Raw genomic sequence first — 25,239 nt, 5'->3', positions numbered from 1 at the left:
AACTATATGGTCAATTAATTCTCAACAAAGCAGGAATGAATATCTAATGGGAAAAAGCCTCTTCAATAAATGGTGTCAGAAAACCTGGGTAGCAACATGCAAAAGAATGAAACTAAACCCCTTCTTTACACCATCCACAAAAACTCTTCTGCTGTGGTTGGCTCACGTTGCCCCTGGTTTTCTGGATCCAGCGTGTGAAAGGCCACCGTTTTGTTGACTCTGATTTCTTCAGGCTGAACAGTATTGGGATGGGGCTGGGGGTGGGGTGGGGGAGGGAAGTCAGGCGAATAAAAGAACAGACATAGCTGGTCAGCAGGGCATAGGTACAATGGCATCATCCATCCGAGCTCTGTGACTGGGAGTCCGTTTGCCCCCCACTGCCTCTCAAATTTCTCTAAAATAAAAGAATGTGCATGAAGTACTCAGCACAATGCCTGGCATGTACTAAGTGCTGAATTAAACTGGGGCTATCGCAGTATCAACGTCCCAACTGAAGTTCTCCTTCCATGGTGGACTGCTGTTGTTTATGCATTTCCAGAGCACATTCTCCTTTAAGCTGACATTAATGCATACGTTTTCCTTTGGAGACGGAGTCTCCTCCATGGTGTGCTGGTAAATATTTGACATCCTGGTCTCTAGGAATAAAAGATCCTAATTTGTAGCACTGGCGATTTCCATCCTGCGAATATCCCTGCTATGGTAGATTTCTAGCTACCAGCATCAGACAGTGCAGAAATTGGAAGTTGCAGACACACCGGCTCTGGGGAGCTGCGCCATGCATTCTCCAGGACCCTACCGGGGCTTCTTCCCATTGGTGCCACACTGACCCTGGTCCTGACTGGTGGCGGAGGTCCCACTTTCACACTGGCTCACCCAGATGGCCCGGAAGTGGGTGCTGACTATTGAGAAGAAACCTTAGATCCACATGGATCTCTCTGTAGGGCTACTTGGGTATCCTCATAACACAGCAGGTAACATCCCCTAAGAAAGCAAGGAAGTACTTTCATGACCTTGCCTTGGAAAGATTTCTCTCCTCAATGTGATGGAAGTACAGAAATGCAGGAATAGCAGGGGGGAGAGAATCACGGGGGACAGTCTTGGAATCTGGCTACTACACATGACGTCATGTTAATTGGACCTGATAACTAAGAAATGGCAAGGATAGTTGACCCTGGAACAACACAGGGTTTCAGAGGTGCCGACCTCTCATACAGTTGAAAATTTTCGTATAACTTTCAACTCTTCAAAACCCCAACCACTAAGAGCCTACTGTGGGCTGGAAGACTCGCCAATAACATAAGCAGTCAATTACCACGCGTTTTGTATGTTCTATGTATTATATACTATATTCTTATGATAAAGCCAGCTAGAGAAAAGAAAACGTTATTAAGAAAACCATAAGGGAAAATGTACAGTACTGTAGTATATCTTAAAAATCCACATATTTAAGTAGACCTGTGTGGTTCAAACCTATGTTGTTCAAGGACCAACTGTACTCTAGATGCCTGGTAAGACACGTGCTCCAGAGGGTAAGAGAGAAACGCTACAAAGATTCAGGGGCCCAGCAAATCAGTGATACATTTCTGGGTTCAGTGTTTTGAGCATTTCTGGACTTGCCTCCAAAATAAAGGACAAGTTATGTACCTTGTACCTCTAACCACTAAGAAAGAAGAACGATGCTTAGTAGCCTTCTTTATGCTTCAGAGGCGGTACATTCCACACTCGAGCACAATATTCTGTCTCGCTTATCACGTGCCGCATGAATTCTTGAGTGGGGCCGAATGCAAAAAGATACCTGACTGCAAGGTCAGGCTGCAAGGAAAGCAACTCTTTCCCTTCCTCTATACAATCCTACAGACCTGGGGGCTCCCAAGATACCCTTTGGAGAGAAAGAAGCTGGACAAACCCCTAACAATCCTCAATAGGAAAGTTGCAGCACAGAACAAAGGCTATTTCCTCATTTGTCCTCAATCTCAGTGTGCTCCCTGCGGTCTTACCAACTTCCTGGTTAACTCTCAGTTTGTCTTTGCGGTTGATATTTCCTCTGCCTGAAATATTTTTGCATTGTATATATTGGCTCACTCTCTCATTTCTCTGCTTACAGGCCACTTTATCATGACTTAGGGAAGGACTATATAAAACTGCAACCCCTACTCTTCACCCAGCCCTCTATCTCCCTTCTCTGCTTTATTTTCTCGGGAGGATTTAATGTATCGTACTATATACTTCCCTTATCTGGCTTTTTTTGCATGTGATCCACATTAGAATGTGAATTTGATGAGGGTAAGAATATTTGTCAATTTTTTAACTGCTGGATCCCCAATATATAGAGAAAAGAGCCGGTATAGTAGACAGTAAGTAAATACTTATTAGACGGATAAATGGTAGACCCCCAGTTTTAGTGAACATCTAACGAACAACTTCATTTTAATGCTCGAGAGACACCAAGCATTATCTGTCATTCACTACGATAGGCAGGAGACTACCTCCATCCGAAGATATTCATGTCTTAATCCCTGGAACTTGTGCAGATTACATGGAAATGGGGAATTAGGTTGCAGATGAAATTGAAGTTGCTAAGTAACTGACCTTAAACTAAGGAAATCGTTCCAGAGCAGCCGAGTGGGCTCAGTGTAATCACAAGAGTCCTTAAAACTGGAAGAGGGACAAGAGGAGGAGCTTAGAGTGGTGTGATGTTAGAAGAACTCAACTAGCTTTTGCTGGCTTGAAAGATAGAAGGGGGTAACAAGCCATGGAATGTAGGCAGCTTCTAGAACCTGGAAGAGGCAAGGAAAGGAACCCTTCCCAAAGCCTACAGAAAGAACAGCCCTGCTAATGCCTTGGCTTTATCCTGGTGAGACTCTTGTTAGACTTAGGATCTTCAGAAGTAAGATGACACATTTGTGTTGTTTAAGCCAGTAAATTCTCTGGTAACTTGTTATGACTGCAGTGGAAAACTAATACACTTTCTTCCTCTTCTCTTTTGATCTGCTTATTCTCTTACACTCTATTACCAAAAACACAGTTTAATACAGTGGTCCTAGCTTCCTTTCAGGAGCAGAGTCAGCATCCTCAACTCCAGTTTCTATACAGCGGCTTCAGGAAACTTCAGCACTCAGAAGACAAACTCTTCCTTCTTTATTCCTGTTTCCATATCTGGAAACAAGCACACCTATAGGTCTGACCCCCCTTTGTGTTTCTGTTCTGTTTCTGATCCCAACAGAGATGCTAATCTTGTATTTAAGCGTAGTTAAGTTTCATTAAATTTTGAATGTCACCTACCTTCCTTAGTAAATTGCCAAGTTTCACCCATTCTATTTCTAAAACGGCCATGGGATTTACTGCTCAGTGAAATTGCCAATGGCACCATTCCACTTTATGCCCTAAGCATCTCATCATGGATTATTGCAGTAACTCCCTAACTGGTTCAGCCACTTCTCATTTGTAATCATTGTCCTCACTGCATACTGCCAGTTATAATCATAAGATATAAAGATGATGTTAGCACCACACTGTTGAAAAATCTTAACTAGCTCTTGTTATATTTAAAGTTCATAGCATTGAGGACTGAGTAGTATTAAGGCCACAGATCTAGAATCAAATCACCTGTGCTCTGAAATGAGTTTGTGCACAGGTTCTGGGTCAGAAAAATCTGGGTGTCCATCCTAGTTTCTCCATTCACTGCATGATTCAGGGCAAGATTTTTATCCTCCTAAGAGATCATAGTTCTTATTCCAGAGTCATGAGGGTTCTGTACTGTAACACATGTAAATTGCTTAGTATAGAGACTGCCATAAAATGTGATCAATAAATATTAGCTGCTTAACTATGTAAGACAGTATGTTAAGATTCTGGCCCTTTATATTAGTCTTCTCAGGCTGCCATAACAAAATTCCAGAGATTGGCTGACTTAAATAACAGAAACTAATTTTCTCGCAATTTTTGGAGGCTGCGAGTACAAAGATCAAAGTTCCATCAGGGTTGGTTAATGGTGACACCTCTCTTTCTGGCTTACAGACAGCCACTTTCTTACTGTGTCATCACATAGCCTCTTGCCGGATGCATGTGGGATCTCTGGTGTCTTTCTGCTTTTATTAGGACACCAGTTCCATTGGGTTAGGGCCCCATCTTTATGACCTCATTTACCTTATGTCTCCAACATATGGATTTGAAGGGGACGCAATTCAGTCTATGGCACCCTCCTTTATCTGACATTCCTGACTCATCTCTCTCTAGGGATACAAATGCCAGGCTCCTGCCATAATAGCATTTCATGCCAAAAAGGCACATCCTCCCTTTTTTCTCTGGTCAAAATTATACCCAGTTCAAATGCGTAAGTAACTCATCTTCCATGTTTGCTCCTATGGTCTTTTGGTCAAACCATTGACATAGCTAATATAAGAATGGTATTTTTCAATTACATATTTCTTTCACATACAATGTTTTCTGTTAAATCTCATAATCATTGTATGATGTAATTATTGTTAATGACCTTCTTTCATGAATGTGGCAACTTAGCCTCAAGGACGTTGTTTATTCATCCTATAAAATTGAGAACATTAAAAAATGTGCTTGTTTGTAGAGGATGGTACTATTCATTGACCATGAACCATAGAAAGAGGAGCTGATTTTATGGAAAAAGATGTTTTATTTGACACACAGTGAGTTTGAGGTGTCTATGACACATCCAAGTGTGCAAATATTATGTACTCATTTAACATAGCCAGCCTTGGACTGGTATATATTTTGGAATTTGATCTTCTCATTTCATAATGTTAGCACAAGTAAGTTGTAAGAGACAAATAACCTCTTTTATTCTATGTGTTAGTGGAGAATAATGCTAAGTCACTTGTTTATTCTATATACATGCTCAACATTCTTTTTCTTCTCACTTTTTCCATATATTTTAATTTCTAAACAGTGTTTTTTCTTAAATCATAGAAGGGGACAGGATCTGAAATAAATGGCATCCTAAGAGATGATCTAAAGTTAGTCCTTTTAATTTATTGATGAAGAAGCACAGTATAGTTTAAATGATTCATCCAAGGCCATAGTTAGTAGTCACGTAAGTAACATTCATATTTCCTTTTTTAAAGTTTGTACCTCTTAATCACATTCATAATCATAACATTCATATTTTCTCATTCCAATCAGAAGCCCATTCCATTATACCAGTGATTCTCAACCTAAACTATGTGAGAAGATCAGTGAATAAAGTCATTCAAATGTCTTTTAGCCCTGAATACAATCCTCTCTCGTGAAGAGTTGCGGTGAACAACTGTTTTATTTTTCTATTTTTCATTTATTAATGTTTATTTATTTAATTATTTTGAGAGGAGGAGAATCCAGATGGAGAGAGGGAGATAAAGTATCCCAGGCAGGCTCCATCATGTCAGCACAGAGCCCCATGCGGGACTGGAACTCAGGAACCATGAGACCGTGACCTGAGCCGAAATCAAGAGTCGGGTATTTAACTAACCGAGCCACTCAAGCACCCCATAACTGTTTAACTTTCCTTAACCCAGATTTTAATCATAGAATCCCCTTTCCACCATGCATTAATGCCAGTAGAAAATGCTTTGGGAAATGATGCAGTATGCCATACTTGGGAATGGCAATGGTGGGCTTAAATGCTTGGTAGGAAAATTATCCTGCCGAGATGAGGTCAGGCTAAAGGAAAGGAAAGAGTTTCATTTGTTTGATAGATTTATGCTGTTACTGGAAGACATAGGGCCCATAAATGAAATAGCTTTCTTAGTGAATAAGTATGGGATTATTTGATCAACTCACCTGGAATGTATTAACCACATTATAGTGTAGGTTTTTTCAACGATATGATCTCTCTTAGAAAACCGGAATGCAAATACACTAAATGACGACTAAGAGGGATTCCAGTTGGACAAATATTCTTTCCGTGGTGATTGCTAGGAGCAAGGTAATGAAGCCATTGTGCTTCGTTTGACAGGGAAATTTGGGGAAAGACAGGAAACTAAGCCCAGAGTTAGGGGTTTGATAGAGTAATTCTGCTGCTGTGAACTAGTAAAGACTGCTAAAGGGAATTAATCATGATGGAAATCTCAGCCTAGTTTTATGGCTGTGCCCTGACTTGAATTTGAACGAACGAGAAATATTACTAATAAAATTTACATACGAGCAGAATGTTTCTGATTTTTCAGGACTTTCTTTTAGGACTAAAGATCATTCATGCAACCTGTGTACATCTTAACGATACACATCACTTTCACCAAAACCATAGACGGTCCTAAGAAAAAATATGTGTGAAAATATGGAGCAATATAAATACTTCAAAGTAAATGTACATAATTTTCAAGTTATTATAATAAGAGAAACTCATTATTATCCTGGGCCAGATATAAATGCAACAAACTTGACTGCTTCCAAAATGTATTATGTTTATGTATAATTACTGAATAAGAACATTCGAAACGAATATTAATTTGCATTTCTATTGTAGTTTAAGTAAGTTCACATTTTAGATGTTATAACTAATGAATTAAGCAACGTAAATCATTTAACATCAAATATTCCTTGTTAAAAAGATGTCCTGCTAATTTAAAATTTTTAAACGCTGCAAATGAAGAATATAACCTAAAAGTGGAAAGGACATATCAATGTGCTGAAGATTTTGTCAGCTCGTTGTAGCTGTAAACTTAGAAAAATCACAGATCAAGAAATATTGTTTTTAAAATTATGTTTTGAAAGTATAGCCTTACCCCATATGTATAGAGAGTTAATCAAATGTATAACTACTATCTGTATATTAATGGAAAGAAAACAATTGTGGCCAACACCTCTGAACTTAGAGGTCTGCCTCTTACACACTCTATGAACATAGACCCTTCTATGTCTTTCAGGAAGTGAAATAATCCTGTAAATTGTAAACCACCAAGCAAATAATAGATGTTTAACTGGACTTAATACTACTTCTCCTGATCCCTAATGTGCTAAAAGAAAACGAATTGTTAAATTCCAGTAAAGGCAAATATCATTCCTTCAACGAATACTTACTGATATCCAGCAATGTTCAATGCTCTATACTAGGTGCTATGAGTAAGACAAGTCCTTGACTTCCATAAACTTATATCCCAGGAGAGTAATCATTTTTGGGTTTTTTTTATTTTTTTAATATTTATTTATGTTTGAGAGAGAGAGAGAGAGCGGGGGAGGGGCAGAGAGAGAGGGAGACACAGAAACTGAAGGAGGCTGGAGGCTCTGAGCAGTCAGCACAGAGCCCCGCGTGGCTCTAACCCATGAACTGGGAGATCATGACCTGAGCCAAAGTCAGAGGCTTAACCAACTGAGCTACCCAGGTGCCCCTCAGAAGAGTAATTCTTTGCAATTACAAGGATGACAGTAACTGTCATGAGTAAGTTACACATGAGTTACCATGAAATTGCAGAAGCTAAAATTTGTACTTCAGATTTTAATGACTGGAGTCAGCTTTATTACAAAATGGCATTCATACTGTGTCTTGAAGAACGAGTGAGATTTGGTTTGCAAAAATAGGGTAAAGAGAGTTCCACAGGGAATAAAAATTAGGAGGGCTATAGATACGGCTCAGGCACTACAGCAAAGACTGTTGCAGTTCGGAATAAAGGATAAATTAGCAACGCCCTCTTATTTGCAACCTGTAGGGAACCCATCAGATTGGCTCTTTTGTTTTAAATTCAAAGTTTGGTCAATAGGTTCTCTCCTTTTTAGGCGTCCTAAATACAAGTTTTTACACAAACCAAATTCAACCGCATGTTTGTCAACGATTAAACCTGGACTTCAGTTCAGGTGTTGTCCACTCACCGAACACTCTCAAAAAACGAGATGAGCATGCTCTACCGTTTACAAACAGGCTGCTTTGAATCTGTTTCCCAATAAATAGCTTTCTAAGTCTGCGTTACACCCAGTAGAGGCATTTCCAACGCACATTACACACCACACCCTTCGCTTATGCATTTAATAGGTGGTTGGACTTTATAGGATTTATCGAGGCACACAGGCCGACAGCCTTCAAATTAGTGGTGGCTCTCTGTGAAGTCACAGATGTTTCCTCACGGAGACTCAACCATCGTCTTAGAGTTGTAGCTCTGTGTAACTAATATTACATATTTTAAGGGCTAGTCTACGCTCCAGGCCCTAAGGCGTGGGCCGCAGGGCCTGCGGTGCGCCGAGGGAGGAGGGGTTCCTGGATGGTGAAAACAGGCCAACGCCGAGGGAACGCGGCGTCCCCGCCAGTACAAAAGTTACCACCCCACCTAGAGCCGGGGGCGAAGCTCAGGAACACCGGCGACCACCGGAGCGTGCCTAAGCTCTTCCTAACCCCCCCCCCCACTTCCGCTTCCGGGGAGGCGACTCCCGGGTCCACCGGGCGTGGGCGGGGGCGGTAGCGAAAGGGAAGCCGGAAGTGGCCCGGCACTTCCGGCACGGGAAACTCCTTGCTGCCGCTCCGGCTGGCTTGACAGGCGCGGTCTCGGCTAGTAGCTCTCTCTCCTCTCGCCTTCCGCCCTCCGCCCGTCCACCCTCCCAGCTCTTTTGCCGCTGCCGTCCCACAACTCCTGTCCCTGAAGGCGCCCCTTCCCCATGTTCCGGGGCGGGAGTCCTGAAAGCGAAGACCCGCTCGCCGGTACCCCATCATGTCCGAACTGACTAAAGAGCTGATGGAGCTGGTGTGGGGCACCAAGAGCAGCCCCGGTCTCTCTGACACCATCTTCTGCCGCTGGACACAAGGTACCCTGATGGGGCTCTGACTTCCAGCCGCTTCCTTTGCCCTGCGAGAGTCTAGCTGCGACGCCGCCGGCGCCACAGCCCCCCTGGCTTGCCCTGCACTCTGTCCCGATTCCCGTGCTCAGCTCGGACACTGGACTTTCTAGAAACGCCCTGCCTGTCCCGGGGTGGGGGGAGGGGGGAGTGGTTGAGTAGGAGAATGGCTGCAGCTGTCCCCTAAGGACCCGAAGCGCCTCTGCCACTCCCTGGGCTGCCCTCCGGCAGGATGAGAGAAGGATGGTGGTTGGGCTGCAGTGTGTGACACTGAGGGTGTGCCCCGTGCCCCGGTGTCAGTTTCGCAGCCAGGGTTGCGGCTTCCCGAATCCGTACCCACTGTCAAGGCTTCGTGTTATTGGCGTGTGGTTTAATTTTGGCGAGAGGGGAGTCCACAGGAAAGTCAAAGTGGCCAATTCCAGGAGGCAGCGTTGTTGTTTGTGTTTTAACTGTGTGGTCGGACGTGGTCCTCGGCGTAAAAATACCAGTGTTGCTTGCTGTCAGGTGCTCTTTTGACCCAAAGTATCCTCAGTTTTGAGATGGTTTACTTATCTGTTACGGTTCAAAGGAATGTGGATCACAGCACTTCCCGTGCCGGTCTAATTATCCAGACAGGATTTTTGAGTTATGTAAGAAGTTTTATTATTACGAACTCTAAGGAAATAAAAATGACCATTTATTGTATTCCTCCGCCGTGCCAGGCTCTGCGTTTGGCACTTTGTACCAGTAATTACCTGTAATTCTTAAGTTTAATGATAAAACTCAACTTTGCACATTACTTAAGGTGACTTCAGAAAGACTGAAGTTAAGTGAGGTTACAAGCATAGTCTTTGGAGTCAGGAGGATTCGTGGTGTAAGTAGGTAAAACATAGGCCAGTAAATGGTAGCTCTTCATTTCTATTGTTAAATCATTTATTTACAGAATCCGTGTTCTCAAAGGATTTGGGGGAATTTTAGCCTAGTAAATCTAAGTTCCTAGTTCGTAGTGTGTATTTTGTAAGAAGAATTCAGGGTTGAAGGAAATCCCTTCCTCTCTCTTAGATACGCCTCTTTTAAGAGCTGGTAAAATTAGAATCGTAATGTATTACAGGTTATTACAGGTTATTTAGTCCATCACTCTTATTTTGCAGATGAGGAAAATGAGTCATGAAGCTAAATGACCAGGCCAGAGTCACACAAATGGATAGAAAGGGAGTGAATTACAAGTCTCCTGATTCCTCACACAGATTTGTTAAGGTTTCAAACCTTAACATGGAATTGCTTTTGTACTTTTTACACATTTGATTACGTCACTGGAGTAGCATTTTCTGAAATCTTGGACACCTGCATTTGCAGATTTTAAAGCTTGCTTTCTACGTCAACTTCATTTTATCCTAATAGCGAACAGCCCTGAAGTCTACAAGGCTGTGAAGCATTAAGAAAACTTTTACTTCCCGTGTAGTCAACATTAATTAATCATGTACAACGTAGAATAAGATGGTGTCCGGCCTTGTTTATATTAATACTGTGATGAAGTTTCAAGGAGGATCGAAAGGCACTTCTACTGGTTAAGAGAGGGCTTTGGAACAGGTGTAGTTTGGTTCCAGGTTCAAGTTATTTCACTTCCTCAGGCCTCAGTCTCCTTCTCTGTAAAATGCAGATAATAGTAGTGTCAACCTTACAGGGTTGTTGTGAGGATTAAAGGCATATAAATACATTCAGGCGCTTAGCACAATATCTGACATAGAGTGAACGCTCACACAATGGAAGTCCGTTAGCACTTGATTTAAAAATTGTTTCATTGTAGGCTAAGCCAAAGAGCACTCTCTGGCCGTGAGCTGACAGTTACAAGAAATTATTGTTTATTTGATGAATAATCATTTTGTTTTTACTCTTCTTTCTTTTTTATTGAAGGATAGTTGATACATGATAACCACTATTTAAGCTATAACTTTATAATGATACGAGAACGCTCGGCCACCTTGTAGTCCTGTAGGGGTTCCTTAACGAGAATCATTCAGTCAATACCGTTTACATTTTTTTTTTCTTTTTAGAGTGTGTTTATATCGTGGATAGGTAATTCTTCATGGTCTTACACTGATCAAGATTTTCAGGCAGCCAAATATGTATTTGTAAGTTACCACTTCCGAATCAGAGGGAGGTTGTTAATGGTTTTGCTTTGTTAGCCGTTACATTCATTTATTCGTTTAGAGGCAGAAGTCATTGCTGAAGATCGCTTTGGGGGTCATTTGGGATTTGAGCATAGGCACAGGACGCGGCTCTGCTGCACTTGCCTTACAGCATTTGACATGTGACACCAACTTTGGCTCTAGCTCACAGTCTGTCACTGTGTTTTGACAACTGGAATCGTAGCGAGTTTTTTGGAAGCACGTTAAAAGGGTGAGACGTTTAGGGTAAATATTTGTAAAATTATGTTTAGGGATATTGCATTTATGAAACCATATCGATTGGTCACATTAAACGTTTTTGATGCGTTTAAAACAAGCTGCAGGGGTTGGTGCAGCCCAGAGTTGCTTTTTTTCTCTTCATTGATCTGCCAGTTACAGACTGTACATGACAGCAGTGAGCCACAGAAGTGGCACATGGCCGTTGTTTTATTTCACTTGGCAGTTTTAGATAATTCTCTTCTGCAATTCCTTTTTCTTAAAAAAAAAAAAAAAAAAAAAGAGGGTTTTGTGGGGGGGGATTTGCCAGTTTTTCTTTCAAAGACGTACTTTTAAGGTTTGCAATTATTTTCTAACTAGGAAATTGAGTCTCTCCTGCCGCCTTCCTTCCTGCTCTGTTGCCTGTGATAGTTTTTTAAGAAAAGTGTGTATTTTCTACCTCTTTTTTTTTTTTTTAATTTTTTTTAATGTTTATTTATTTTTGAGACAGAGACAGAGCATGAATGGGGGAGGGTCAGAGAGAGGGAGACACAGAATCCGAAACGGGCTCCAGGCTCTGAGCTGTCAGCACAGAGCCCGACGCGGGGCTCGAACTCACGGACCGACCGCGAGATCATGACCCGAGCCGAAGTCGGCTGCCCAACTGACTGAGCCACCCAGGCGCCCCTCTACCTCTTATTCAAAAGCACTGTCTGTCCTCCTTGCCTTCTTCCCGAAACACACTACAACAGTGTTCCAGGCAGCAGTGTTGCAGGTTAGACTTGGTGGGATGGGAAGGACGGCAGATAATGCGCATAGCATAAATTGAGCATAAGTGATAGTTAGAAGGTAAAGAACGAGGGATTGTGCAGTGGGGTAGTGTGGCTAGGCCTCATTTTAAGATGAGAGTTGAGCAAACCTTGAAGCAGCTGAGTGAACTGTGCAGTTATCTGAAGAAAGGGTGTTCCAGGCAGGGAGGATCGCCACTATAAAAGACTTAATGCAGAATATTCCTTGCTTTTTTGTTCAAGGAACAGGAAGGAGACTAGTTCGGCTAGAGAAGGAATGAGGGAAGGGGAGAGTAATAAACGATGATGTAAGACCTCATTTTCATCCAGTGGCCTAGAAAGCCTTAGAGACCATGGTCAGAACTTTGATGTTTCTTCTGAATGAAATGAAAGGCCATTGAGAGGTTCAGAGCAGAGAGAGACGACATGACAAGTTTTTAAAGCACTGATCTGACTGCTGTGTTTGAGGGTAGACTGTAGTGGCTTGAGTGAGACAGCAAGATGAAATGATAGACAAAGGCAGTAATGCAGCGGGGAGGAAGTGGTGACTTGGACCAATGACAGTAGCACTGGAGATGGTGGCAGGTGGTCGCAGTGACCAGCTCCCGGCAGAACCGAAGTCATTCAGTCATTAGACTTATTGGGAATGTTTGTGGGTTTTTTTTGTTTTTCAGTATTGATTGTCTAGTTCAGTGTTTGGCAAACTTTTTTCTGTAGAAGGGTCACTGGCATTTATTCTTTCTGTCTTAAAACTCCTCTCTGCCATTGCAGCAACAGCAGCCCTAGATAATATAGGTGTGGCTGTGTTCCAAAACTGCATTTACAGAAACAGGTCAACCCCTGATCTAGATTATAAACTCTGAGAAACCATTTTTTCTTTTTTCCCCCCCTTTCCTCTAAGCTTTATTTTATTATTTCATCTATAAGATTGGCCAGAAAGGGAGAAACACAATTGCTATTTATACCAGTGCCTTGTTTTGGGGGTGAGGTGGGGAATGGAGCTGTGGTTGGTTCAAATTAGAGTTTGGACTTTGGGTATAGGACAATTTTTGTTACGTAATATGAAGAAAAAATAAAACTTAACAAATAACTTAGGAAAAGTTATGTATTAGGAAAAGTGAGGGATCGTTTTATTTTGAAGTATTTAAATATAAAGTATTTAAGTATTTATTTGAAGTACTTAAGTATAAAATGTATTTACAAGTTAATACGTTTGTTATAATGTGATTTAACATTTTACCAAAATAATAAAGTGATATGCCAGTATTATTAATTTTTCTTCTAAAGTAGGAATAATACTGTGAGATCGTATCATTTCAGAGGTTTTTGTTGGTGGAAGCCTTTTCTTTCTCTCAAGAATAGATACTCCTTTCTCCAACCTACCTGAATCATGTCATCTACAATCCATTTCTTTCAAATTTAAAATTTGTGAGCTTATATGAAAAAGTTAATTTCTTGGTACTTTGAATACATGTTTTTCAGTTTAAAGTATCTGTCATAATATCTTAAATTGTATTATACTTTACAGTTTTTGGAAGTCTTATTTAATCCTTGCAACAACCCTGAGAGATAGCAAAGGATAATTGTAGTTTCCTGATTTTCATAGATGAGGAAACTAAGGCCCAGTTCAGTTTTGGCTCAACCATTATCATCGAGTTTGTAATGACAAACCAAGTTTTTTTCCTCCGGGCTTTTGTTTACATGGGGATCCAGAATTATGGGGACAGAAGTTGTAAAACTGGTTTAAATAATGTATATATGCATAGTAAGTCACATGAAAGTGAAAGGTTAGAAAATTGCAAAGAAGTTCATGGCTCAGGTTTAAATTAGAAGCTATAAAACAGATTTCATGTCTGTAATACTGTGGAATGTGATACAAAATTATATATTTAGGATCAGATGCTTTAGATGGCTAATTCTGGATCTAATCAGGAAAAACAACCATTTTGTGAAAAGTTAATTCCTTTTAAAAGTAGGAAGTAATTTAAATATGAATACAAAAGAGAGAACTCTATATCCTAAAAAATTTGAATTCAAGCACAACCTTATTATGAAAGGAGAAGCCTATTTAGCATAGTCCTGTTTTAGAATAGAATACTTAATTTACTTTCAGTGGACTGTATTTCCTTTTGTGCACTAATGGCCTTTGTTCATTATCTGTTAACACAGTCAGACGCATATACTGTAATTAAACAGAATTTGGTGGGCAGCAGGTCTGCCAAGAATTCTCTCCATGGGGTCTTTATATCTAACATACCAAACAACTCACTGTAATGCATTTCAGCTATAAGCCCCACCCATAGATCTTGACAACTGCATTACATTCGTAGTAATTTTAAGGAAGGTAAGAATTCAGTACTGATTCATGTTTATTATGTACCCTGAAAGTTTGACAGAGCCTGGTTTCACCTTTGCCCTTAGGCTCAAGGCCAGGGTCCCTTCCCCTATTTCCATCCAGTAGGAGCAGAGCTGGGCTGAGTGGGGGCCTCTTGGCTTCAGCTCTTGTTCCTGTGTTGACCTCAGATGTAGTTGTCTTGACGTGATAACCAGCACCCTTAGGTCTCATTGTCCTTACTGAATTTGTCCTGTGCATCGCACCTGTTTCTCCCCTCCATTTAGCCTGTCATCTGTTCTGTTTTTCCCAGGCTGCTGTGTACTGATGGAGAAAATTGTTGTCACCATCAATACAAATGCAGCGATCAAACATTAGCTGAGCCCTCAGTGTTTCTCTTAGTTCTTTATCCTGTCAGCTTTTGTTATGTCTGTCAGAATTAACCTGCTTCTCAATTCTCTCCGATTCCCCTCATTCTTATTCAGTAATTGTGAATAATTAAACTTAAAATTTTAAGTTTTAATAATTTAATTTTTAGTAATTAAAAATCACTCTTATTCTCCCTCTTTGCCTGAACAGTTAATTTAGAAGCCTGCCAAGATTCACTTCTTCTCATAGGCCAGCGACTCTCAAGTTTTTGTTTTTTGTTTTTTTAACTCAGGGCCCCATTATAATCTTAAAAGTTATTAAGATTTCAATATGAAAAATAAAATTAATGAGACCTGAGGCATCGTTTTACATTTCTGTAAGCATCTTGAATGTCTGGCTCATTAGAAGACTGCTGGCTCCTTGCATTTGCTTCTCTGTTCAGTCTTTTACAGGGTGTTAGGATGTTGTTAGGAAGTGTATGCAGAAACCCAGCCTCGCAAAGACTGCGACTGGTAAGGTAGGAGTTATAGTGGCCTTTCAGACAATTAAGGATATTTTTCTTTAGTACTACACCCAAACTTGGCAAGTGGTAGTTTCTTACAGGTTATTAGTGATCTGGAATCAGAAGCCACATCAATGAATTTTTTGTACTCTATTAAATTGAAATCCATTGGTTTGCCTTGTACTTTGAATGGATCTTTACCCATGCATTCATTTCTAACAGCATGCATCCGTCATCTGGAAGTTACTGGTCCACTGGTTTATACAGAGATGTTAACACATTTCATTATACAATATCAGAAGTCATATTTATTACTATGACCTCTGATCTCATTAGAAAAATCTCTAAGAATTGAGATGCGGTCAAGTTCACAGTGGTGCATGCAGGTTTTCCAAAAATTTTAGTTATTGCTTGAAAGCCTGAAAACTTACCACTGGCAGAAATACAGTCTGTTATTTTCCTTGAAGTATTAGGCTTCCTTCATTCACTTCCGAGAAAGGTCTGCCACATACCCAGGTCTGAATAATCATAGTTTGTCGATAGCTCTTCAAAATAAAAACAGTGCTCTACAAAAAAAGCAGTTCCAGCTTGCAATTCAGAAAATTACACAAGTGCTTTTTCTTGAGACAACGGTCATTATCAAGGTTTGTAGCAGAGGTGCTTTAGTTTCCATTTTGTCATGCAGAATATTTTTTAAAAGGACATTTTATTCAAGGTCAAGGTTTAATAAAATTAGCATCAGTAAGGGCATTCTTTAAGTTAAATTGGCTTTTTCTGTGTCAAAGAGGGTGGTTTTGTTTACTAGGATGACTGCTAGCACAGCTTAACCACACTGCCTTCATGTGTGCTGAGGCACCAGCGGTAAAACCCACCATTACTCTTGTACCATCACTGTGAATGTCAACACAGCATAAAGGGCAAATGATGTCTTAGTACCATTATGAGAATTATTTTAACCTCTTCTAGATCCCCTGAAAGGGTCTCAGTTTTCCAAAGTTCGGTAGACCACACTTTGAGGACCTCTCTGTATCCAGTCTCGCCACCCCCCACACCATAGCTCTTTGAGGACTTGGTGTCTTTAAACTTCCTCTTTCCCATATAATCGCCCCTTTCCTGTTTTTAAACTCCTGTCCTTCAGCCTATATAAATAATAATAAATAATGATTCTTTATCCAGCTGCCCTTCAAGATATCATCCTTTTTCCTTTTCACTTGTTTAACAAATAGTTTGTATTTACTCTTTCTCCTTGTATTCTGAATCATACCTCAACCCTTTAAAATTTGGTTACTCTCTCCAGTGCTCTAGATTTCTTTTGTATTCCCAGTGATGTGGTTAATCCATTGTTTGAATGTTATGTGTTTTCTCAGCAGCATTTGTAATAAGTAACTACTCTTTGCTTCCTGGAGGACTTCAATGTGTTTTTCTCTTACCTTTCTAATCTTTTTGTCCATCTTCGCTGACTCAGCCTCTGCTTATTTTTTAATGTTCCCAACTCCGTTGTCTTTGTTTACACGTTCTCATTTACTATGACTGCCGTGTTGAAGATAATTCAAATTGCTGTCTTTAATCCTAACCCCTGCCCTGAGCTCCAAACCCATATTTCCCCCACTTCTAAATATTGCCAAATGGTTATCTCAAAACCGAACTTGGAATACCTAGAAGCAAATTCCCCCATTTTCTTTCCTTGCAACAGTTCAAAAAGCATTTATGGAACATTAACTGTACAACATACTAGGAAAACAGTGGGCAACAGAACACGCAAGACACGTGTAAGGCCAATAATAAACAAGTAAACAATAATATCATAATCACAGATTATGAAAAGTACTGGTTGTTCTGGAGGATGGTAGGAGAGACCTACCGTCTTAGATATTTAGACACACCTACTTCGATAGGTGTATCAGGGAGTATCTCTGAGGAGTCAACACCAACATGAGTCCTTAAGAAGGAAAAGGATTCAGCTTTATGAAGAGAGAAGGGGACATGCATGTAGTAGAAACAGCAAGCACTAGGTCTCAAGTCAAGGTGTTGCCATGTTGTAAGATCACTGTGGATGATGAAAATGAGAGTGAACTGAGGGAAGGTGGGTTTAATACAACATGGTGTCTTATAAGGCCAGGGAAAGAAGTTTGAATTTCATTCTAATTGCCCCTGAAATGTATTGAAGCAGGCTGGGACAAAATCTGGTTTCCAAATCTAAAATATTCCTGTGGCAAGTCTGTGGTGAACAAATAAAGATGGAGGCAGGACAGGTGGGGAGGAGTGGAGACATGTAGTTGGAAACTCTTAACAGTCCTCGAGGTGAGAGACAATCATGGCTTGATCTGGTCTACCGAGATGGGATAGAAATGGACAGACAGAAGTCATGTTTTGGGGCCTTGAAACAAGAGAATCTTGCCTTCAAGTGGCAGAGAAAGGGTTAGCAAATGTTTCCAGTGTAGGGAACAGTATGTTCAAAGGGTAAGAAACCGGAGAGAATAGGGATATTTGAGGACCTGGAAGAAGCTCAGCCTGCCTGAAATCTGAGAGGAAGAGTGGCAAAGGATGAGAGAGGAGATTCAGGTGGAAAGCAGATCAGACAGGACCATGGTAAGGAAATGAGATTCTGTTTATGTCTGGAGTTCTAATCTGGGCTCTAATTGAAAATTCCCTGAATACTACCAGTAATGGAAATCTTGGGAGTAGATGAATTACCCAAGGAGGATGTCTGGAATGAAAAAAATAGAGCTCCTAACGCCAAGACGTGAGGAACATTACCATTTAAGAGGAACTGACCAAGGAGACTGAGAAGAAACAAAAAAGGAAAATTGAAACAAAATTGGACCAGTAAAGCTAAGGGGCAAAGCTTTTTCAGAAGTTGTTGGTGAGCATTTCAGATGATTCTTTCGGGAGTAAATAAGAAGAGACTTGAGGAACAGCCTGTACCGGTCATTGATGAACTTGGTGAGAATGAATTTGGTGCAGTCATAGGTTGAAAACCAAATTTTTGTGGGTTGAATAAATCGTGAGGTAAAGAGAGTGAGACAGTGCACATAGACAACTGGGTGGGCTCGGAGAGGGTGGTGATTGGAGTTTTTGGTGGATTTTTTTACTGGTCCAATGCATTTTTTAAATTTGGACTTTTTAAAAACTTTTTTTAACGTTTATTTACTTTTGAGAGACAGAGACAGAGCGTGAGTGGGGGACAGGCAGAGAGATTGGGACACAGAATCCAAAGCAGGCTTCAGCCTTTGAGCTGTCAGCACAGAGCGCGATATGGGGCTCAGACTCACAAACTGTAAGATCATGACCTGAGCCGGGGTCAGATGATTAACCAACTGAGCCACCCAGGTGCCCCAAGACTTCACTTTTTTAGAGCAGTGTTACAGCAAAATGGGGAAGCTACAGAGATTTCTCATATACCTCCTGCTCCCACAACATGCATAGCCTCCCTATTATCATTACCCCCAACCACAGAAGAATATTTGTTCTAGTTGACAAACCTACACTGACATATCATTGTCATCCATGGTCCATAGTTTACAGATCACTCTTGATGTTGTACATTCTTTGGGTTTGGACAAACATATAATGACTTTTATCCATTATTATGGTTTCATAGTGTTTTCAGTGCCCTAAATTATAAAATACAACAAATACTTTGTTGTCTGGATGTATCACAGTTCATTTAGCCACCCATTCACTTACTGAAGGACAGCTTGGTTGCTTCCATTAGCAGTTACGAATAAAGGAACCATAAACATCTGTGTGCCAGTTTTTGTGTTGCTAGAAGTTTTCAACTCGAGTAAATAAGGAGCTTTTGGTGGATTCTTAAGGAGGATTTTTTTGTTTTTAAATATGTGAGATCCAGGTTTAAGTACTGTTTGAAAGAGAGGGATTGAAAGGTTCGAAGAGAGGAGGTGGATGAAATGGGATCCTCGACAGTATTTCTAATCTCACTTGCTATCACCTCATGTCTCAAGCTAGAAACTTCAGCATCTGCTCTAATGTCTTTGTCCCACTTGCACATACACATCAAATCTTAACTTTTACCTTGGAAATACTGTTTAGATATAGTTCCTCCTGTCCATACTAATGTCAGTTTTATTAGGTCAACACCATCTCTGTATGGCTGTTGAAACAGTCTTATCCCCATTCTATTCTTTTTAAAAAGAAACAAATCCAGTATGATCATATTTAATCAGTACTTGTCATGGTCTGGCCCTTCCCAGTATTAACCTCTTGTCAGATTTCCCTCCTCCCATTTACCATCTCCTTTACCTACCCCCATGCTACCTTTAAGCTACACTAAATTTCCCCCTGACCCATAAACTTGCCCTGCTCTTATCAAACCTTTGTCCTTTAATAAAGGTGTTTTCTTTACCTCGGAGTCATTCTCCACCCTTGTGTCTTGCAAATTCCTATTCAAGATCAGCCTCAAAGTCACCTGTTATAACTTGACTCAGGCATGTAAATCATTCCTCTCTATATCCACAATGCTATCTTCATACTTCTGTTGTAACCTTCACTTATTCTTTATTATTTATTTGCTCCTATGTCCGTATTCACCTGTACTGTAGGCTCCTCCAGACCGGGGACTTTGTCATTCATGCATACATCCTAGATGCTTGGTATAGTATCTTACGTTCATCAAATGTTTGTTGGATGAATGACTGAACTACAGGTGAAACCTTACACATTCCTAGCGTGTTGGAATTGGAAACAATCATTTTAAAGATAAGTACACAGAGACCTACAGAGGCAAAATGATTTCCTGAAGGTGATACAAATACAATCCTCCATACTTCTGGCCCTGTGCTCTCTGTAATGAACTTGTACTAGTTGTTCCCAGTCAATCTTGGTTGGATAGTACTGAAATTGAGATAGACCTAGTGTGGACACATACACTGTCTATGATGCCATTTAATTTTTAGCTTATAGAATGTGATTCAAAGATTGGAATGAAAAAGATTCTGTACAGAAAGGTCCTAAAAATTGTTTGAATTCAGTAGCTAGTGTATCTAGTCTTTCTTCAAGTAAATGACTTAATTTAGTGGTCTTTTACTGAGGTCCACACTTTATTCCTTTATTCTACTGAGAGGGTTCCCTGGGGCAAAATGTGTGTGTGTGTGTGTGTGTGTGTGCGCGCGCGCACGCATGTGTGTGGCACAGGGGTGGGAACATAGGCTCTGTATCTTTTTTCAAAGGATTCCTTGATACCCCAAAAAGTTAAGAACCACTGTGCCTAACTTGGAGATATTTTGCTTTTGTAATAAGTGGTCTTTCTCGAAGCAAAGTACATTAAAAATTCTTTGGGCTGCTGTTTGAATTACATTTTTAATCTTTGCTACTTGCTTTCATTTTTAGGGTTTGTGTTTAGTGAATCAGAGGGATCTGCATTAGAACAGTTTGAAGGTGGCCCCTGTGCTGTTATTGCACCTGTTCAGGTAACATAGACTACTTTACCGACTCCTTAGAGGGACATGTTCAAACATTCATACTTTATTTTTTGTTTTCTAATATCTGTGTCACGAGACATGATCAGTTATCTCTTAACTTTTTATTCTTGTAAAGTGCTATGAATATCCAGAATAAAAATGAGTTCAGAACATCAGCAGGTTATGCAGCAATAGCCTTTTGACAATCTTACATCAAAAAAACCAGAATAGGTGTTCCCTGACCTTCAGAAAATTAGGAATTAATGATAATGACATCTTTCTAATACAATGATCCTGTTGAGTAATAGCATTTTATACTAGGGATAGCTACATCATAGCAATATATTATTTTCATTTGTTCTTTCTGTAGAAGTGATTTTCCTAAAAAGTTGACGACGAGTGAATACTTTCATGCTCTAAAACTGTATACATTTTAAAAATAAGTTGTCTTTACAATTTTAGGCTATGGCTTCAGCTTTTAAAATAAAATTAGTAATAACAGACTTCAAACAGAATTTCCAAAATTAAAAAAAAAAGGTTTTTCTTTGCACAAGGTAGTGTTAATCTGAATATACGTATATGATTTTGAATCTTGATATGTTCTATTGTTTGAATTTCAAGGGCCAGTTTGCCACAATCATTACATTTTTAAAACCACAAATTGAATTTTTGGTTTACTATAATACTTACAATGTCTGACCAACACTTCACAACTATTATAAAAGAAACTGGAATTTATTCTGTTTTTTAATCAGCACATTTTGAAAGTACATATTTAATGTGATATTTTTTCATTGGACATAAGGAACACATTCCTGAACTGTTAGCTGCGGAGTAAACTGGTCTCTCAAGCCTTATACTACATATTATTAAATTAAAAATTTATTTCTCTGAAGGAGGAAAAAAATCCTTTCATGACTGATTCCAAATTATACCCTTTATAAGTCATTTTATTTCTTTAAGGACTAAAATTGATTTTGTTTGCGTTAGTAAAATTATTTAAAAATTAAGAAAAATTTGAATGTTTGAACATTGTCTGGGAGTTACTGAATATAAAGAATAAAATTTAACTGTGAATTAGTATTGGAGTTATCATGCCGTTATGCTGGGGACAGATTTTGGTTGCTAGCAAAATCTTACCATCTGAATTTGAAGATTGCTTGTTCTGTCTGTATTTAAATTAGATTATATTAACCCAGGGCCTCCTGGGCCATATTAGCACCCAGGGTTTTTACTAAAAGTCTACGAATGTAGTTAAGTGTAAGGTGTACCACAGGAGTTTCCTGTTTTATAAAATTCAGTATATTTCCATAATGATAGCTGTTTCTGCAAGGGATAATTGTAGTGTTCAAAACCCTCCTGTATCTTTGAGGTCATAATTTAGTTTCATAGTCACATAAATCTTGTCAATCATGAAGAATTTTGGGTTTTTAAAATACTTTTAGTGTAAAAGTCGAAACTAAACCATTTAGCCTAATGAAGGGAAATGAGCAAGTCTAGATAGTAAAACTTCTTTAAACTATAAAAATTAGAACATGGTCCTGTTGCCAGAATAGGCTTATTGTGGAACCAGGTGGCTAATACAGGAGTAGACCATGTTATAGATAGCAGTTTACCAAGAATTTATCACATACCGTGATAAAGAAGGAACTACAAATCACTGGTAGAATAAAATGAAATTTAGTAAATGTCACTGATAAGACTGGTTGCCAGTTTGGGGGGGAAAATGAAGTTAGATCATCTGATACCATATACTAAATATGTTCTTGACATAATACTGAACCACAGAAAAACTAATGTATTGCCAACACCAAGAGAAAGATGGAAAAGATTTGGACCAAAAAAAGATTTGCAACGAATATTAGCAATAAGTGGATATTGTCTTTCTTCTACAAAGAATGTGTACAAATCAGTTAGAAAACCACTCAGGCTCCAGTGGTGAAATGATGTGTGTGCAGGCATAACAGGTGGACTGATGATGGATGACCAAAGAATCAGGACGTTCAACCTCACTAGGAATCCAAAAAAGTACAAAGAAAACTACAACTAGATTCTATTGCTGACTCTTCCTAATTTTTAAATATAAAATAATTACCAGGGCCTAGAAGGGTAGGATGGTGCTGGCACACTCATATTGCCATGTGGTACATTTGTACTTTGATTCAGGGAGGGAAATTTACATTAGAATCAGAAGTATAAGAATGCATATTTTTTGATGAAATCATTGCACTTCTGTGCATCTTTCTTAAAGAAATAATACTTAATATGGAAAAGATTGTATTCAATAAGAAGTTTTTATATTTACAGTAGTAAACAATTATAAGGCTAGTGTACAATAATGTTTAAACATGAAGTAATGTTTGAGTAAATTTCGACAGCTCGATAGATATGTAGTGATTAAGAATTATAGTTAGGAATCCTGTTGGAAAACAGAAAAATGGGAAATATCACATACCCATTATGCTTCTCACTTGTAATAAAAATTAAGACAGTTATGAAAGAAAGACTGGAAGGAAGTATATCAAAATACTGACAGTGATCACATCAGTGGTAAAACAGTGGGTATCCCACCTCACTTTTCCCAACTTTTGTAATGTAGTTATAGTCCTCCATTTTATGGTTGTTGCTGTTTTGGGAAAAAGTCAGAAACACTTGATTGTAGTAGTTTTAGATTTTACTTCTTTAAGATACTGCAGAATATTACTTCATTTTTTGTTTTTTGTTTGAAATACTTTCAAATGATTGATTAGGTGCCAGGTACTGTGCTAAGTGTATTACATAGATTATTCTATATAATCCTCACTGCAGCCTTTTAAAGTTTATGCTATTATTATTTTTAGTAAAGTAGTGGAACCAGGATTCAGACCCAGATGTGTCTGACTAAAAGCAGTCCTCTTACCAATACACTACCACTTTCAAACAGTAAGTGAGAAGCGTCCAAGTAACCTTTTTCTTGGATCTGCCCCCTGGAGACTCAGATCCAATAGGTGGAGCCTAAGGGTCTTCATTTTAAGTAAACAAGTCAGGTGACTGGGATGGAAATGGTCCTTGAACTACACTTTGAGAAGGAAACACTACGCTGATCTTCTTTCTATCAAGTCATCAGTGTAACAGAGTCAACTCACTTAAGAAAAGGTCAGAGATCAATTTGTTTTTTTCTTTTGAATCTTAAAGCTTTTTGAGTTAAACCAGGAAGTTAGGAACTCCTTAAAATGATGAGTCTTGTAGTGATATTCTCATATCACAAATCAGAACTAATAGAGCAGAACCAGTTTTGTGTTGTGACATCTTTTCCCCCAAGGTATCTAAGAGAAATGTAGACTTGTTCCTGTTTCTGGGGTCTTTACTTTGTGAATGAGCAGTAAGTTTCTTTAATTTTCCAGTTATGTGTCTATTATTTTGGGTCAGTTGTTCTATTTGCCGGAAAGTACATATTATGAAAGAAGAATTTTAGGGATCTAGAATCAAGTTTATAGTGGTATATTCTGAATAATATGCTCAATTACTGTTGAATGTGAAGGGAAACTATCTGAAAATTTTATAACTGTTCAGTAGACCATAAAGGAGATATACATTAGGTTTTTTTTCCCATTAAAAAAAAAGAATAAGTCTTGTTTATAATGGATTCTAATAATTATTGCTTTAATTGTATAAAGGCCTTTCTTTTGAAGAAGCTCCTGTTTTCTTCTGAGAAGTCTTCTTGGAGGGATTGCCCAGGTATGATAGTGGCTTTCTATAAACTTTTCCATCACCTTCTAATTTAGAGATGATCTATGCAGCTTCCATTGGCAGTACTTGAACTGAAACAATTTATCTTAAAAAAACTATAAATGGAGTATTTTTTTCCAGAGTTTTATTTTTTCAGTGTTTCAGAAAATTTCATGAACAGTGACCTCAAATTTTAATGTGTATATTCCCAAATTTGGGTTACCTGAGAGGCATAAGACAGGATAATAGACCTAAGGGAAAATAAACCCTTGGCCTCTCGCTAAAAAGTGGTGCATTTCTCTCAACTGTTAAATGATAGCACCCTGTAAGGGATAGTCATTTGTGTTTGTTTTATCTCACTTAGCTCTGAGGAGGAACTCAGAGTTATCTTTGCATTCCTGCAGCTTTTAGTATCGTGCCTTACACAATGCAGATACTGCAAAGAACCGAATTAAATCGCAGATGAAGCTGTCATAGCTTCTGCAGTATGATTAGGTCAGAGAGCTGTATGGTGCTAGCTGATAATAATAAAACGTTTGCATTCTGCTTGACGGTTTACCGTCTTCCCTTTAATACGTGAACACTCTTATGTGAACCTCACAGTAACTTCTGAAGAATGTAGGGTATATTATATAATCCTAGTTTTGTGTATAAGGGCAGAACAGTTTCATTCCAAACTATACCCATAGAATCTACTGAATTTAAGAGTTAAAGTGTCCCCCATGTATTTTTTTTTTATTATTTACTAGCTGAAATGCAAAATAAATTGTAGAGAAGAAACCAAGAGATACTATTTAACATTAACATCACTGCTTTACTGGTAAAATTTGAAGTATTTCTTGTACAGAAATATATGCACATTGATAAAATATATAGCATTGTCATAAACGTAAAGATGGTGGTGGTTAGAAAGTGAATGACATAGTTCCTCCTTTAAAGAACTACTAGTCTATTAGAAATAGAAATCTCCCCATAGTATAAAATTTTGCAT

At 39.1% G+C, this 25,239-nt stretch overlaps 1 protein-coding gene and 1 long non-coding RNA gene across 5 annotated transcripts in view; one reads left to right on the top strand and one right to left on the bottom strand.

The window, feature by feature from the left end:
• LOC122225499 overlaps positions 1-2,715 on the bottom strand; it is a 40,806-nt gene extending 38,091 nt beyond the window's left edge. Inside the window, exon 1 of the long non-coding RNA XR_006205211.1 lies at positions 2,590-2,715. This is a non-coding gene — a long non-coding RNA (uncharacterized LOC122225499). The remainder of the gene's footprint in view (positions 1-2,589) is intronic.
• A 120-nt stretch (positions 2,716-2,835) lies between these two features.
• Positions 2,836-25,239, top strand: part of MINDY3 (MINDY lysine 48 deubiquitinase 3) — a 101,094-nt gene continuing 78,690 nt past the window's right edge. For 2 of the 4 annotated variants that reach the window (XM_042944994.1, XM_042944997.1), the window contains exons 1-3: positions 8,419-8,739; positions 20,470-20,549; positions 24,197-24,257. In XM_042944994.1, coding sequence (XP_042800928.1) covers positions 8,646-8,739; positions 20,470-20,549; positions 24,197-24,257 — 235 coding nt within the window. In that variant the 5' untranslated portion in view covers positions 8,419-8,645. Of the gene's footprint in view, positions 2,855-4,192; positions 4,334-8,418; positions 8,740-20,469; positions 20,550-24,196; positions 24,258-25,239 lie in introns of those variants that run through there. The other 2 variants (XM_042944995.1, XM_042944996.1) reach the window with 2 other exon arrangements.

The sequence above is a fragment of the Panthera leo genome, chromosome B4, assembly GCF_018350215.1.
Source record: "Panthera leo isolate Ple1 chromosome B4, P.leo_Ple1_pat1.1, whole genome shotgun sequence".
Classification (NCBI taxonomy): Eukaryota; Metazoa; Chordata; class Mammalia; order Carnivora; family Felidae; genus Panthera; species Panthera leo.
This window is presented reverse-complemented; position numbering and strand designations above follow the sequence as displayed.